General features: G+C 49.4%; 2 protein-coding genes across 12 annotated transcripts in view; one reads left to right on the top strand and one right to left on the bottom strand.

Moving 5' to 3' along the window:
* mctp1a (multiple C2 domains, transmembrane 1a) overlaps positions 1-6,999 on the top strand; it is a 114,454-nt gene extending 107,455 nt beyond the window's left edge. For all 7 annotated transcript variants that reach the window (XM_035529707.1, XM_035529705.1, XM_035529706.1 and 4 more), the window contains one exon: positions 4,667-6,999. In XM_035529707.1, coding sequence (XP_035385600.1) covers positions 4,667-4,738 — 72 coding nt within the window. In that variant the 3' untranslated portion in view covers positions 4,739-6,999. The remainder of the gene's footprint in view (positions 1-4,666) is intronic.
* Positions 7,000-8,499: 1,500 nt separating this feature from the next.
* slf1 (SMC5-SMC6 complex localization factor 1) overlaps positions 8,500-17,500 on the bottom strand; it is a 21,334-nt gene continuing 12,333 nt past the window's right edge. For 2 of the 5 annotated variants that reach the window (XM_027006228.2, XM_027006229.2), the window contains exons 17-19: positions 17,411-17,500; positions 16,353-16,535; positions 8,500-9,356 (exon numbers count right to left, since the gene is read on the bottom strand). The exon at positions 17,411-17,500 is cut by the window's right edge and continues 3 nt beyond it. In XM_027006228.2, coding sequence (XP_026862029.2) covers positions 8,818-9,356; positions 16,353-16,535; positions 17,411-17,500 — 812 coding nt within the window. In that variant the 3' untranslated portion in view covers positions 8,500-8,817. Of the gene's footprint in view, positions 9,357-10,634; positions 10,812-16,352; positions 16,536-17,410 lie in introns of those variants that run through there. The other 3 variants (XM_035529878.1, XM_035529876.1, XM_027006230.2) reach the window with 3 other exon arrangements.

Here is a 17,500-nt window from a genome sequence, read left to right as displayed (position 1 = left end):
AGACTTAATGAGGTGTGTGATCCTGATATGTCTGAAGTTTAGGCCATTCAGATCTTATAAATTACGTGTGAAGTGTAAACTCTGCACCCGACGCCATACATAGATTTATCGACTCCTTGCTGTGTGGTACCTCCTCGTGCTGATTAGAGTAAAGAAGTAATCCTTCCTCACTCTGCTTGTCCGTCAGGCGTGAGACTAGCGTGGTGCCGGCTGCTCCCACAACCCTTCTGCGGTCGAAGCTCTGCTCTCGTAACCGCTGGTGCTGCTTGTTATCCTCTGTCCTCTGTGCTGGCCTAAGCCCCTGTGGTGCCGAGTGCCTGGACCATCGTGGGGACTCTGATCTGGGGCCAATCGCTTGCCACATCAGCACCGACTCGTTTTTGCCTTTGATGGACCCCAGGCAGTGTGATGCCTTTGATCTTTCCGGGGTCATAATCCCCGGGCCCTGCCCGGCTTTTCTGAGTGTCACGCAGCCGCAGGTAGGCCCGGGAGTGCCTCTCCCAAAGGGAGGGGCTATCTCCGTAAGGCGCACCCACCCAACCAGAGCACCCGGAGCCCAGAAGGTCTCGGTAGCCAGGGCGACCTGGCGGAGGTGCTGCCTAATGAGGCAGGGCTTGTGCGGAGCCGGGCCGATCGGCCCCGGGCTGTTGCACCTCGATTTTGGGCCGGTCTGGGAAAAGTGACCTTTCCTGCACACAGCGGTAGCGCCGCGTGACGCCGCATGAGTCAGGAACGTTCCGCTCTGGATCCCCACCCAGAGCTGCCTACGCAGGTCCCTTCACCTCACCTCTGTTTTTCTGGGTTACAGACGCCCAAGGGGGACAACGCTGTCCTCTGCTAAGGGACACCAGAGTCTCAGATGAAGCGTCCCTGCATCGGGGTGCGTCCTGTGGGCGCCCTGGGGCTCGACTGTTCCGCGCAGATGACAAATGAAGCGCTATTTTTGACGCCCTGCCGTGACCCAAACCTCCCACACAGTCCCTTACTGACGGCCCTGCAGGGCGGAGAAGAGCCACTGCCGCATTACGGATCATTTGGAGGTGCCTCAGAACAAGCAGAACTCATGAGCTTCTAATGAATCTTTATATAAAGGGCATCCATATTGCAGCCCATCAGTACATGGTGTCTTTGTGGAAGAACTGAATTGCCCCAGCCTCCAGTGGTGGGTGTGGGTATATATCTGTGTGTGGGGGTGGGTTGTTGTGCTTGCCTCCTAATGACAGTGTTAGGATTAAATTGCGTGGCTATAGCTGCCCTGAGGAGCGAGCGTCTTAGACATGGACCTTCCCCAGAGCTCCAGGGATCGGACCACGTTTCAGTGGTAACGTTAAACTCTGCCGTGTACCTGCTGTGCTACCTGTTAACTACACTCCTTTATACCATGCATTTTTTTGTTTGATTCAGCATACTCAGTTCCCTCGGAGACTAGCTTTACCTTGCACGTATGGCCCTTGGTTGAACGGTTTTGATTTCATGCCTCAGTAAGCTAGCTCTCTGATCCAAGGGAATCTTTTATGTCTCTTAAATGAGGCCAACCACTGTTGCCGACTTAAGTATTCTCCACCCGGTGCTGGAGACGTGTCCTATCGCCAGGATGCTTTATGATGCCATTAGCCAATGGAGGCGTAGAATGTGAAGTGGGACGCTAGCAATTAGTGCGCCGAGGGCCCCATTATGGCCTATGCAAATGCAAGATTAAAATGCAGCCGCGCATCTGTACACAACGCTCGCTGATCTATCACCTGGGAAGAAGGGCATATCCGCTTCCGGAGGGGTGCGAGAAGCGGGGGCCGATACAGTGCGGTGGAAAGTTTTCACTATTCCTGGGGGAAAGATGAAAAAGGTCTGAGCGTGTCCCGTGGCTTCCGTCCTGTGGCTCCAACTTTTGTCACCCGTCGCATCGGAGCGAGTGCTCCGCGTCGCTCGGGACTCTTGCGCAGAAGTTTAAACAAGCAATTAGTGCGCATCCAAATATTTCCGAAACTTGCGGCGAAACTTTCCCCCGCGCCTTCCGCCTCGCGCTTGCCAGCTTTCACCTTGACGCGTTTCTTCCTCTCGACAATAGACGGGATTCTCCCGTTTGCAGGCGTCTGTGGCTTTTTAGTTAGGAGTGTTTAATACCCCTGACGCTGGGTTAGGTGTCACTGGAGATGAAGCCGGGGTTATGTATAAACAGCATAACATAGTATCATTAAAAATGTTTCGGCTTATTTCCGTTTACTTATTTATATTTGTCTGCCACCGCTGTGGCTTCAAACCGCAAGCCCCACTCGGCGGAGAGGCGTTGCCAGGTCCCAGGACGGCACCTTGACACCGCTAAACGCCGCGCTTGTGTAGGCGCACACCCCTAACACCACCCCACCCCACCCCTGCCACGCTTGACACACACGTGCGCTTCAAAGCCGGTTTATGTAGCGCTCACGTAGGTGCAGGGGGGCGCAGAGGGTGGAGCAGCCTTTGAGCAGCTCGGGGTCTTCGCACGGCCGATCGCATGGTACCAGCCACTTCCCCCAAATTGCTAGCTCACCACGGTCACGCTTTCACCTGCCCATCATTCTGCTCTCAGCGTTCTCCCATCTTTAATTCCCATGCTGCTGTTGGCGGGGCTTGATTTCGGCGTTAGCGGCGGCGGATCATTAAACTGGGGTGAGTGCGTGTTGCAGGGCTGTCATGCGTTAACTGTAATGGAACCTGTACAGGTGCATCCTGGCAGCAGTGCCCTTCTGAAGGCTTCTTTGTTGTTTTGTTTTGTTTTTTTTCTTGTTGTTGTTGTTTTGTTTTGGAGTTGTTGTTTTTTTTTTCTTCTTCTTCTTCATTTTTCACCCCATTTCTTTTCTTCCATTAGGTTCACTGTCGGTGAGCTGGATGTTGTCAACTTTGCAAAGTTTTGTTTACGCTTACTTCGGTAGGGTTTCCAAAGTCAGCCATAGCTATGACATGCAAGCTTTAAAATCCAGAAATAATGACCCTATTAGGCTACCATACAGGGAACAACACTTTTGAAAAGGGCATATACAGTTATACAGTAGACTCGCATGTTACATGTTGTCGTGTGTTTTCAGCAGTTGTAACTAAAGGTCATTCAGCTTGCTTCTTTCATTTACACATTGCATTTTAACAAAAGAAATACTTTGGTACATGGCCCAACCTCCCCAGCAAAGTACAGAATTCTATTGTGTTTCAAAGATTTTAAGAAATGAAATATTACAGCACATGATTTAAAGTGGCGGAGGCGGCCACGCACTCATTACAGTTTCCGCAGATGTCAGCTTACATACTGCAGTGGTATATTTATGCTACAGAGACACAACGTGAAAAACAACATGTGCTAGACGGATGGTGGGAAGACGTCTGTGTCCCGCCTCTAAACGGAGACCGTCTTCAGATGGATCTCCACCTCCGATGGCGGCAACAGATGCTCGTCGCATCTAGTCAGCGGCCTCTGGGCTGCGTCTCACCCCAGGGGACGATGTCACACGACCTTGCGGCCCAGATCAGAGGCGACGGGGGTGTGGAGGTTCTGCCTCGTAGGCACGGGAGGGGGCGACTGGCCGATCGGTGCCGTCTGCCTTCCTCACCGCCGCTGCGAGCCTGACATGAGGCGACTTCTGCTTTGCCTTTTTTGTTGGGCGTGAGACTCCCCACGTCTCACTTTGACGCGCGGCCCTGAGCTGGTCACGTGAGCATAATGGCAATTGCGTCTCTCGTATCTCCCCCCCCGAGTTCACTTTTTTCTTTTGCTTTGGATTTACACGCACTGTGTGCTTCTTTCACCATCGATTTCCCTCACCTCCCCAACACCCATTTCCTCCCTCTGCTTCCCCCCTTTCGGTGCTTTGAGTGTTGCTCAGAAATCTGGCCTGGACTGCACTGGGAGATGAGGGAGCGCCAGCTCTGCGTCTCAGAGCAGTCACCCACAGTTTATCGCCTGCCCACAGCCTGCCCACAGCCTCAGCCAGGTTAAGTCCTCTGCTCTCTGCCCGCCTCTCCGTCACCCCCGGGACAGCGCGCCTCCTTTGGTCCCGCGGCTCTCAACAAGTGACAGGTTCTTGCCCATCCGCTCACGGATCCGTGTCTAACGAAGTGAACTATCTTTCCGCTGTCCGTTGATTATGGGGGATTTGAGAGGAAAGGTTGCACAATGTGTGGATTAAGGCCGCGTCCCAGCCAGAGCGCTGCAGGCAAACCAGAGCCGATTAAAATAAAATCTCTGCCGTGCTGGATGTAAGCTGGAGAGGAAGTCTCCATCCTGCCCTCTCTGCACCCTCTTTGATTCAGCTCTTACACAGCGAAGCCCGTGCGGTTTCTTTCGTCTCTCGGAATAATAGCTGCTCTATGACTTTGTGTCTGGTTCTGCGAATGCCATTTGAAACAGATTTGACGGTTAGGAAACACATGTTGAAGAGCTGGATGGAGAACGCGCACATGCCCCGCTCAGCCTGAGCCGCGCTGAGCCCGAGAGCGGTTGCGGAAGTCAGGGGTCAGCTCTGAACCGGGCAGCTGGGACATCCTGCTGCATCCTCACCTCTTTGTGCTGTTTACTTTTCTGAGCCCATCCCAGAAGCTCCCAACCCCGGTGCACCACCTCCCCCTGTTGTTATTGGATTCTTAACGCTGCCCACCTGATTGTGTGTGTGTGTGTGTGTGTGTGTGTGTGTTTTAACAGGTGCAGTACCGAGAGCTGAAACTGGATCCAAGTCACAGCCCAAATAAAAGAAAGAAAAACAACCCAGGGTAGCTCTCTTCCTCCTCCCACGGACTCCCCTCTGAACGTAGCACGCCAAGGAGAAAAGCACCACTCTAAGATGTTCTGTCTTTTCCTCTCTCTCTCTCTCTCTCTCTCTCTCTCCCTCCCCCATCTCCCTCTTTCCCTCTCTCTCTTCCCCCCCCTTCTCTCTCTCTTTTTTTAATCCTCTGCTCCTTGACACTGCTGTGCAGTCCAGAGGAGCGTGAGGGGCGAACGTTTAAAAAAAAGAAAGGAAGGAAGGAAGGAAGGAAAGAGGAGCACTTTTAATTATCGCCGTGAGGGTTTCTGCCGCACGTGTTTACGTTTTACACAGAGGAGAGCACAGAAAGCTCTTGACCCCTTTTAGAGACGTGCAGCAGGAGCGATTTGTCACCGCGTGGCACCCGGCGCTCGCCGCTAAAACCCCAAGGTGTCCTTCCGGCCCGGCGGAGGGGGTGCGGCCCCGAACAGCAGCGGTGCGCCCCGTCGAGCTGGCCTGTCGCATCGCTGTTGTGTGAGGGGGGAATATATGATGGGTAGGGTGCAGTTTGGGCTCTGCAATTTCCAGAGCTCAGCGAGGACCACACCCAGAGCCTTCCACAGCTGTTAGGCAACAGTTATTAGAGTTGTCAGCAAAGCCTGTTGCAGTTCGATTTATGGCCATAACTAGGGGTGAGGGAGGGGGGGAGCTGGAATATCTGGTATTTCTGAATTTCTTAAAATATTTCTGATGATTTCTGATTACATTGTAACAGAATGAATGACACCTGCTTGGTTCATCTACACTTCATTATAAAAAACAATAAAAAACAAGCCAAAAAAAACCCCAACTAAATAGTGGCATGCCGATAGTAGCTATATATGACGTATATGACATCTGCTGTGGTCCGGCTGCATGTCCTGGGCCACAGCCTGCTCCTCGCCATGCTGCAGGGTGCAGTATATTGTGTTTTCTCCTGGAGACGCCAGGATGCGCCTCCTTGCTAATGTGAATGTCGGCACAGGTGCTCAGTATGGCAGGGGAGTGCCGCGCTAATCGTGTTGCGGAGCCCCCGATCATCTCCTCTCCTCTGCCCCGACCCCACCTGCTGCTCCCGGCCATCCCTCTTCTTTGATGTCTCCCCGGAGACACGCTGCCTGGGTAGGGAGGGAGAACTTTGTTGGGGCAAATAGCTCTGCTGGGGCAGTCTTTGTAGGGAGGGGCAGTCTTGACGGAAGCGCGGATAGCGCGTGATGGGCTGCGTTGGGGACTTGGCAGTGGGGCGGGGAGATGGGAGTTTACGCCGCCGCTGTAGCTCTTCCCACCAGCCTACTGCTGGGTTCAGCTCGCTCCGCCGCCTCCACCCCTCCATCCGCCCGTTGGAGGAGGGGGTCACGGCTCAGGCTGCGCCCGCTGCCCCGAGAGGGATCTGAGAAATCGCAGCAACTGCACCATCAGAGGAGTCTCCCACTGCCCCAGTCCCTCGTGAGGAGACGAGACGAAAAAACCACTCATTGCTTCCCTTCCGTACGGTCACGTCTGCCACTGGAAAGCCAAGTGATTTGGTGGGGCGCATTTCCTTACAAAAACAACGTTCTCCCCGCTGACCAAGACATTGATAGCACCAATAAAAATCAGAAAATAATGAGAGCACTCATGTTTTCAAAGGGATGGATGTTTTTTTTTTTTCCAAGCCTGACTGTGTATGTACTGTTTAAGTTTCTTTTTAATTATCCAGTGAATATATTGTGTCTTTTCGCATCCAAGAAAAAAAAAATTAAACTTTTTTAAAGGTATATATGCTATGTTTACAAGAAAACCAAAGTGGAACTTTTTAAGGAATATTAACAGTAAAGACCAATATTGTTGTTGAATGCAACGTTACCATCAAAGGCAAGGCACATTCATTTGCTGTGATTTTTGAAACTATTTGAGTTTTATTTTTAAACTGTAAATATTCTCAGTGTACATTATATATATGCTTGTAAATGGTCAGATGATGTATGTATAGTGATGATGTATAGTTCTGTGTGTAGTTTCTCTTGAAGATGTTCACGCCTGCAGTGTTATCTGTTCCCACATCATGAACTCTGAACGGTTGGATGAGGTGGTAATTATAGCATGTGTAGGCAGAGAACGGAAGAGCTGTGCTAAAATGCTCAAATAAATGCATTCAGAAGTATGTCATTTACTTTTCAAAATAAGAAAATCTGAGGAATATTAAATATTTTTTAGCATCTCCTGTTTTTTGTCCTGTTTGTCATATCTAAAGAGGAGAATAATTGATGAACGATACAAATGCTAAATGTAATTAAACCTTCCTGTTCAGAGGAAAACGGTGTTTAAGAGACCATAAATTCTTTAAGTATTCTAGCCATCAAGTCTAAACTCAAACTGCAAAGTACATGAGGCAGATCCCCCCTGCCATTCCCATGTAGGAATCTTCCTTTTTTTCCCTCACTCTTGACAGTGGATTTACGGAGCTCCTGCCACCCAGGTGTGTCCAAGGTGTTCCCCTTTTTACATGCGTGCGTAATCTGTCATGCCTGACTTGCTGCTCCTCCATTAATCCTGCTTCTCTGCCGCGCGCGTGCCCCTCTTCGGCCAGGCCTCCTGTTCCTACCGAAGGACTCGGGCACGTCTTTGATGCAAACCGTACACAGGATGATGGAGGGCCTTCTTGTTTCATGCAGAGGGGCCAGAGGGGCCTCCAATGCCCCCCCCCCCCAATCATTTATTAGTCTGGCTGTCCCTCGGCCGGTGGGATTCCTGCTGTTAGTCAATATGACCAGGGAGCACCACACACCACGCCTCACCACGAGCACCATCGCAGCCAGACGCTAATCATTACCGCTACAAGAGATGAGAGGGCGGGGGTGTGGGCGTTTGGTATTAATTAGCCCCGCACGCCGCTCCATCGCTCTCGGCCTGTCAGGCTCGGCCCACCATCTCGCCATCTCGGGTTCAGCTCTAATCCGGCGCCGTCCCACCCTGCCACGCCGATCCCTCGTCACCTCCCGGAGCCCCGGCTCAGGAAACGGACCATCCTTCACGGGAACCGTAGGTCAGGGGTTTGACCCAGAGGGGCCGTGCTGGGATCAGGAAAGTGAAGCGTCTGAGGCTAAACCCCACCTGGCATACAGATGGAGTCGGTCTGGATCTGTCCTGCGTCGCGGGGCCGGGTTAAGACCCGTCCTCTGTGCCGGGCTTCGATGAGCACAGGACTGCCCCACACAAGGCCCTGGGCACGGGGACTTCAGGACAGAGGGCACCTGGCACCAAGGTGAGTTTCTGAATGGACGGCTGCTTGATGCCTGTTGTGGTTTGTGGGGCTATTGGAAACACATGCAGAATGCCAATAAGTGCCATTTAGGATCAGGATTCTATATTGGTGATTAGAAAACATTTACACAGTTATGGCCCCTTTCATATATAGTAACACCTTTTTAAATACAGGCCCCTTTCCACACACTCCATATTTGACTCATTCAGATCTTGTACTACATCACAGGTTTTGAAATGTAGTAGCACTTACCATGTGGGGTGAAAAGGTACATGCTAATCATAAGGCACTTATGAAACTACATGCTAGTCCTGTAGCCCATATTAATTTATGGCAGATGTGATTCATGTAGTTAATTTGCAGACTTTTTCCCTGTGGCAGACCAAAGACAATATTTAGGGGCTATTTGTAAGTACTGATGTAGGATCAGATGGAGCTGATGAAATCAGAAGACAGAAGGCGAGACGAAACAAACAAATTAAAAGAAAAAAGATATGCCCCGAGAATAAATACAGGCTCACACTCTGCACTGAGTTGTTTTATTCTTTAATAAAGAACCTCATGAACAGAAAAACCAAATACAGTCTGATGAATACAAAGATGATGAGCTGCTTTAACCAGCTTCATTATATTACACAACTAATTTACATTCATAACTAACACCATTACGTAACAAAATGAAAAAAGTAGACCTCCAGATGTGATTCAAAAAGTATTTGACTTCCAAAACATTCAAGGTCAGCGTGTAAAAAAAGTAGACTTGTTTATTAATGACAATATGAACTGTATATTAACAACAACAATCATCATCATCATGGATTAAGACCTTTAAGAAAGCGGCCCAGCTGAGGGCAGACTGGTTAGGGTCTGGACAGGCTGTCCGCTCCGCAGCGCGGACCCCTCATCCTGCAAGTCGAACAGCAGGTGCAGGAACAGGCTAGTGTGTGGACCCTGGCACTGCCTTAGTGCTGGGCTAGCATGTGGCACATACAGCTCCATGTTCATCAGAGTCCTCAGGTCCTTGGCCAGGGAGACTGCCTCCGAGTCTCCCCAGAGAGAGGCCACTACCCCGGGGTTTAAGCTCATCAGCGCCCGGGCTTTGGATGGGCCGAGGTCCAGGGGTGGGTCTGGGGCGTCGCAGGAGAGGATGTGGTGCTCCTGGAGGTAGGAGAGGAGGAGGGAGCTGAGAAGGCATGAGCAGGTCTCTATGAGGCTCAGGTCTCGCACGTCTGTGCCCAGTGCCTCCAGGGACTCCCGGCTGTCACCCTCGCACGCACAGCGTCGGAGCTCCTCCCGCACCTCTGGCGACGGGGCCAGGTCCAGAGGGGTGCGGCCGTAATTGTCACGCACCTGCAACAGTGCCGAACCTACGGGAGAAGCAGCGAAGACAAGCCAGGGAGGAAGAACATGAGAGTCCAATCACGGGAGAATGGTAGTTTAAGAAGAAGCTTCTGAGCTGGAGGCAACACTGTTCTGTCTGAAAAAAATAACGTGAAAACAACCCGTACGCATCTACATTTGGTGCCAATCAAAACAAGCTGTGAAGCATTACGCTACGATATCATTCAAAATCAAATAGCACAAGCAAGCTAAATCAGTGCAGTTCAATTTTGAAATAAGGCAAAAAAAAATGAACAGCAGTGGGATTCAGCCAGGGAACACACACACACGCACACACAGTTCCTCTAAATGCGGACTTTCTCTTGGGCACACGGAACTTGCTGAAAAGTTAAATTGCATGAAATGGTTTTTACTTATCTAATAATGAATCTTAGACTTAAACATAACATCATGCAGGGCATTATAAACCATAATAAAAAAAGGCGAAAGTCCCAAACATCTTAGAGTAATAAAGTCCCCAATATCTTAATATAATAAAATATTATGATAAAATAAAAATAAAGTCCAAAGTTCCATTTTCTGATATGGAACTGAGGAACATTTTTCACACATTTGACTTCTATATCACAATAGATAATGTACTTAATATTACAGAATTAAGACGGGTTCTCTTTTTGTGCAGAGATAGGAATGTCAATATAAGGAAATCTAAGGAACCAGATCTGAGCATTTGGTATATCGCAAGAGAGGAATGAATCGTTTGAATAGCCTCCGATGCTGTGAAGAAGCTATTGGGTGTTTCAGACAATCCCCACTTCTCAGACAAGCCCTTTAACAGTCATCGTTCTTTCAGATGTAGTATTCCAGTTCACACTAATGCTACATAACATTTGAGAAAAATTCTCATTACACAAAGGGGACAGTGGAAATGGTCTGAGTTCACGCTGAAAAGCTTTGACATTCTCTCTCTCCTCCCCGTCTATTTCACGAGTGAAATTAAGAGAGAGGGAAAAAAAAGCCTATTTAAAGGCAGCTCGGTAGGCAGACGTCCTTGCCCACGTGCTCATAAGAAGCCCAGGAGGAGCAGACCATGTCAAGTGTGGCCCTTTCTTCACTCCGAGCTGCTGCAAATTCAGCAGCGGAGCCGCACTTGACGCCCTAAGCCCAGCGCGAGCGTGCGGTCCTGAGTGCGGAAGCTCGGTCCGCGCCTCTTGTGAGGTCTCCGGGTTTTCTAAGCTTCCGCATGTAGGCCAGGGATGACGTACATGACATACCAGGCAAAGGAGGCAATGAAGACTGCATCATCTTTCTCCATCGCTCCTCAGTAACGGCTCACGAGCTGTTACCGCTTTAAAAGAGTACGCCGGCGGTCAGTGTTTGTCTGTCCTTAGACCTCGGCTCAACAAGAAGGCTGAGGAATCCGCATGCCGCATGCAGCGACAGGGATAGTCACGATGTTCACAAGGGTTATCTGCAAGGACCTTTATCAAGGGAGAGAAGAAGAATGAGAAACCGAGGAAGAACAAAAAAGAACAAAAGATCATTGATGAGAACTTTCTACTACCCAGATATACAGTCATGAGAGTAAGGTCAAAACACAGTAAGGTCAAACAGAGCTGCCCTGAGTGCTTGATGTGACGTGTGTTTAACAAGCTGGAACGGGGAATGTTTTTTTTCCCCCCTTTCTTCTGCCTCCAAAATGTTCTGAGACAGCTGGGGGATCCTTGCATGGGTGAAAGATGGACTGAATTTCCTCCTGCTTGTTTTGTAGCTTCACATCTCCTAGTTTGTGAATTTGGAAGAACATTTTATTGTACATCTTATGTGTGTACGACTTGGCATGATGTCAACAGCATGCCACAATATTAGTCTAAAATAAACTTAAAAGAAACCCACTTATGTGAAATACCAAAATTCAGTTTGGGGATTTTAATAAAACATTCCCGGCCTAACTGTATTCTAATTCTTTTTCCTATTATTTATCCTCGGAGTTATTTGCTGGCTGTCGTCTTGTCATAAATCACGGTCTCGCATCAAATGTTTATGCACGCATGCTGTCAGCATGTGTCCATGTGATACAGCCACTGTGCAGTTTTACGGGAGGTAATGGATTTGAAGGGCAGGAAATCTGCATGGCATCTGTGTTACTTCCTTCCACTCGCCCTGTCTGTGCCAACTGTTGCTTGTGCAAAGTGATATTTAATAGGTTGCAAATAAAATTCAAGATGGCTGCAATTTTCAGCCATTCGTTGAGTGATGCAACAAAAGGTCCAACTTCAAAAACACGATGAAACAATTAGACGACATGAGCGTACGGTGGCAGGAACCACGGGGATGACTAGGATTCATTTATCAGATCGGCTCTGAGGTGGCTGTTGACGCGGGCGACGGGAATTGTGCTAACGGATGACGAGTACACTTCATTGCTACTTTGCAATGTTAGCCCTTAGCACCAGTGCTGCAGAAGCCAAGTGTGACCTGGAGACCTCGGCTGAATGCGCACAGTTGAGGTAAGCGAACAGTTTGTATAGCAGAGTCTTCACCGAGGTGTTCCCTTAAAGTAGCCATGTTTTACGTCGTCGCGCAGCAGTCGCATGAATGTAGGTGGCACTTCTGTCCTTCAAAGCGAACTGTGCCTTTAAATCCCTTCTCTTTAAGCTCCCGGACGAAAGAAAAAGAAATTGTACTGGCTCTTCTGTGACCGTGGCGTTTTTGTCTGTTAGACGACGCTAATGAAGGACTCGCATCAAAAGGGATGCAGTGTGGCAGAACACTTACGTAGGCTCTAAACAGCAGTCAGAGAGCATGAGACCTCAAAGTAAGCTGGAAGAAGCTGCTTGATTAAAGAACAGGAAGTACCTGGAGTACTTGTCTACTTGGCTGTGTCATTTATCCTTGGGAAGTGCAATACATCTAGAAATATAAACCGCATGTAGAAAGGAACACAAAGAGTAAGTTTTTAATATTAATGGCCGGATAAGTATCTCGTTTAAAATCAAGATGTCTCTGCGCTGAATTCCGTCTCCTCGGCCACGAGAAGCTTGGGGCGGACTGCACCGGATCCTTTGGCTGGGACCGCAGCCGACAGTAAAGGGTTCGAGGTGACCCACATTCTCTGCTCACGCTAGTACCAACCGCCACCAAGTCCATGAAGCCGACAGGCCCAGACCCGGACCAGGACTACGGCTGAGAGGGGCCGGGGGTTGGCGTACCTCTCTATGCTGTGCCACACAGCGGGGCAGACCCACTCCCTACTCCCACCCACTCCCCGTTCCTCACAACGCAGTCGTGTGAACTAGGCCAGGGATTGGCTCAGGTTAGGTGTGTGGAAGCCCGGGAGCGTTAAAACGCAGGGCTGTGTAATTATGCTCCCTGAGAAAAGTTCTGCCCCTTATACATACTCACTTAAACACACAGATGAGGCAGAACAGGGGAATTCAAACCTCACTGCATTTGTGCTTTTGCCACAGACTTGCTCAAAGAGCTCTCTCTCTCTCTCTCACACACACACACACACACACACACACACACACAGCAAGCAGCCCTTTGGCCTTTAGAGGGCAGGCAAAGACTAGAAATAGAGGATAGTCAGGGGGAAGAATGGAAGAACAGAAGGAGAATGAGTGTGTGTGTGTGTGTGTGTGTGTGTGTGTGTGTGTACACGCATGCCCACACACCGGAGTACATGACGGAGGGGGAGAGAGAGATTTCATTTCTACAATATCTGAATGCATCATACACTTTGTTGCAAGGTAACAAGTCATCCTTTTAAAAGGTCCTTAAGAAATCTGCCAGTGTGAACAGAGCTCTCTATGTATGTGCGTGTGTGTGTGTGTGTAATCATGTTTCACTGAGCTAACAGAGACTGGCCACAGCACATACACACAGATTAGAAAAGATTACAGCCCATGGGGCCCAGAGACAGGGGTGGGGGTTACGACAATCAGAGCTTTGTGCAATTTCTTGGCACCCATCATACACACACACACACACACACACACACACACACACACACACACACACACACACACCCATGTGGCCCTAAGCCCACCTGCCTTGTGCCACCTTGCTGGACAGATAAAGAACGGTGCCACCAGACACAGACTCACCCCAGATGAGCTTTCATAGCACATTCCAGTTGCAGATCAGCTCACTGACCACTGCATGTGCACAAAAAAAAGGGGATCCGATATTTGTCAATGTAGCATTTACGCTTCATCGGTGACTACACGTGTAGTACAGCAACCATAAAAATCTCTTAATGTCACAAAATTCACTCCTAGTTCAACCATGGTACCACATGTTGCAAAAACCCAATGGGTAATGCATCTCGACCCAATGTGTTAACAGTAATAATCCACATGATCACAGGCTTCAATTAATCGAGTATTTTGTCAGTGGTGCCCTCAGCTCTCTGGACCCTCTTATGCAAATATCTCCCCCTGCCCTGCTTTCAAAAGGACCCCAGCAGTCTGGCAGAAGCTGGTCCAGAAGCCGTGCCAGCCGACCAGCCCTCTCCCTTTCAAGCACTGCTCCGAGGACGCCTTCCAGCCGTTGCTCCACCATTAAGATGCGAGTCCTATAGCAGCTGCCTGAAGGTCTTTTCAATGCCCCACCCCCCCCAGGTCTGGGTCGGAGGCTCCAGCATTTCAAGCCCTCTTCCTCTCCGACAGGGCAGAATCTGGTCATTGTGCAAAATTCAAATCTCCTAGCTTTAAGATGCGGTTGCGTGGGTAGGCGTGACTGTGTGAGTGTGCGCGCATGAGAGGGAGGGGGAGTGTGTGTGTGTGTGTGTGTGTGTGTGCGCGCGTGCGCACACACACACACACACACACACACACACACACACACACACACACACACACGTACACACACACGTGTCTGTTTGCTCCTCGGGCAAAGAAGGGCAAGACTGCCCCCCCCAAACCCCACCTACCCCCTCGGTCTGCCAGCGCCCCGGGGGTTTGAGGGGAAGGCGGGTGCCGCACTCCTCTTACCCTGCAGGCATTATTATTTCATGGGGAGGACGCTCGGACCGAGAGGGCTGTGTCTGAGCTGCTGTAACAGTTGACCTGCTTGGCCTCGATGAAGGGAACCATCGGCGGGAGCAAGGTGTTGCCTGCCCGCATAGCAGAGGAGGAGCAGGGGAGAAAAGCATCAAACCCAGCGTGCGGGTTGCTATCAAACCCACATGTAGCGCTGACAGCACACTTTGGGGGTTGGGCCAGGGCTAATACAAGACGTCAATCCGACACTGACAATTCATTTCCGCGTTTGATGTCAGCATATCACATTTTTCTAATACAGAACAGCTGGCAACATAACATTAGAAATGCCAAACTATTTTCATTGCATTAGGCATGCTGTAATAAATATTTCTGTGCCAATTTGGTATCATAATCTGATTTTTAAGTGAATCCCTAACTGGTGCTATATTTCTACTGAGCGTTCAGTAACGCGAGCACAACCAGCACCAAACGCACCTCAGCTTGCGTGCTTGCGTGTCACTCACTAGCTGTCTGCATCCCAGACACATCACTCTTCTCATTTCCCAAACATCCTCCCCTGACCTCTTTTCATTGGCTTCTATTGGGCAAATCTCCGCCAGCTCGGAAAAAAAAAACCCACGTTCTCACCGGGACCAAACAATCCCAATGTAATTTACTTTTTGAGGCCAGAATATGTACATGTGTTAACAAGGGAGCGGAATCAAATTAACTATAATTAGTCGTTGCAGAGGAGAGCAGCGAGTGGCGTCGAGACGCGTGGGAAAGAACCCCCCCCCCCCAGCTATCCCACTACCAGTGTGTTGACACGTGTCACATGTACTTCAAAGCACACACACGGCACACTGCCAGGCACGCCAAAGCATTTCTGTCCTGACAAGATTTCCGCTGCGTGCGGGTTTCGGTGCTGCCGCAAACCTGACGCTCCTAATCGCTTCGGGAAGACCCGAAGCTCCGGCACCTGCGCAGATGCGTTATGATGGTGCACAGATGGAACGCGTCAGCGCTGCAGTGTGATGAGTGCAGGAGAGCACTCCCGTCTGCAAGCCTCACCTCACTCGGCTTTTTGCTTATGAAATGTACTTTGTTTATGCTTGAGTGGAATCAGCTACATACATTCCTTCTCAGGTTTAAGAACATTGTCTCTAGTAAATGAGAGAGACTGTCCTCTAGGTTGCCTATTGTAGTTAAACAATTAATTAATCAATGGATCAATTAATTAATCAATGGATCAATTAATTAATCAATGGATCAATTAATGGGCAGTTAATCAATTATATTCTGCTGTTATATTGCAATTATGTAAATCACTAATATTATGCTGTGTAGAGTGTACATCAAAAACTCCCCACCTACTTCATTAAAAAGGCATTTTGGGTGTATAGTCAGAGACTCCTCTTTCTCTGTATTAGCTGTTCTTCAGCTCTCCATCAATGGACGGTTTCTTACAACAAAAACCGTCCGTTGATGAGGACACAATCACAGTGGGCTGGATTTTTGGACCTTGACGGTAACACCGCTGTGTCTGATGCAGGCCACCAGGGCAACACCCACCATCATGTGACTCTCGGGTGGCGTCCAGCGGACAGCCGTGGGGTCACAACCCCAGCAGGAGGGAACGCGGTCGAGGGTTACACACGACCTGACCATGGCGGCCAGTGAGCTGTGGTCTGCAGGTATTCACGTAAAATGCACCTATGAAATGACCAGTGAGTGTAGGCGCAAGGCAGTTATCAGGGAGTGTAGAATATGAGTGTGTACATGTAATATGTTGGAAAATGAGACTCCCAAGTTGGAATATGAAACTCCACACATGGGCTGAGAACTCTAGTGTTTTGAACTTCAGCGATTTCTAAGAATTGTTTGATGTCATTAAGTTCTTTTGAACATGCAGACGTGTGTGTGTGTGTGTCTGTGAGGCCTGTGTAAGTGTGCATCTGTTCTCATGTCTCTCAGGTTGCACCTGAATGGCGTGTGTGTGTGTGTGTGTGTGTGTGTGTGTGTGTGTGCACTGACCTGCATGGCGGAGGAGCATTTTGGCGATGTGTGTGTGCTGGTTGACCAGCGCGTCATGCAGAGGGCTCACGCCCTCTACCTGGCTGTCCAGCTGGAGGCCTGGGCAGTGCTGGAGAAGGGCATGCACACACTCAATGCTGCCATGGTTACAGGCTTCGTGCAGGGGTGTCCAGCCAGCATAGTCTGCATGCATGCACACACACACACACACACACACACACACACACACACACACGCACACGCACACGCACACACACGCCAATGAAACCCGGCCACTGCTTCTTAAAGCCATGGCTACACAACCAGAAGATCTTGTACATCACATCATCAGCATATACAAAGCCAAGGCAGAAGCTACAGGCACAATCACCAGTACGTATGAAAATTGTGTCAATTATGAAACTTGATTTGTCACTGTATTTATTTGTGAGCTACATGCATTCTGGTATTCCTGTAACATTTATTTAGATATTACATAATTTGATATTAAAACACCTTTAACTGTTCAGTTGCAGGGTGGACTGATTTTAATAAGTTTTTCGAACATGGAATAATTCATTTGTTTAAACTCAAATTAAATCCTCGATCGCATAAAGAATTTCCATCAGAAGTTTGGAGGCAGGGCCTAGGTCTGGACATTATTTTAGCATATTACATCACAGCAAGCGAGACTGAGTAAAGCTAAGCACTTTTTGGGAAATTCTGTATTCAATACCACATACACATAAATAATTCCCCTGGTGTATTTACGTGCAGCTGTATTACTTTTAACACAATATATAAAGAGAACAACCTGGAACGCTAAGGGACAAACAGGGATCAGAAAGCAGTTCTGAGACGCACTGCCGCGAGAAGTCTGTGGATGCGTGTGCAAGCTCCTGCACAATTTGCATGACACTACAGCTGCAGGAGCAGCCCAGCACTGCACTCCGACTCACCCTTTGCCATTTTGACTTTAAGGCTACACCTATGACGCACACATCTCCTCGTGCGGCTGAATCGCCGGTGGTGCGAAAGGGCGGAACAGGAAGGGTTTAGGGAGGCGAGGCGAGACCTACCTTTAACGTTGACGTCCGTTCCGGGCAGGCTGAGGACGCAAAGCACAGTTTTCACCTGGTTCCTCTTGCAGGCTCGATGGAGGAGTGTCT

The sequence above is a fragment of the Electrophorus electricus genome, chromosome 9 (assembly GCF_013358815.1).
Source record: "Electrophorus electricus isolate fEleEle1 chromosome 9, fEleEle1.pri, whole genome shotgun sequence".
In the NCBI taxonomy this organism is placed as follows: domain Eukaryota; kingdom Metazoa; phylum Chordata; class Actinopteri; order Gymnotiformes; family Gymnotidae; genus Electrophorus; species Electrophorus electricus.
The sequence above is the reverse complement of the archived record's forward strand: the minus strand, read 5'-3'. Positions and strand labels throughout refer to the sequence as shown.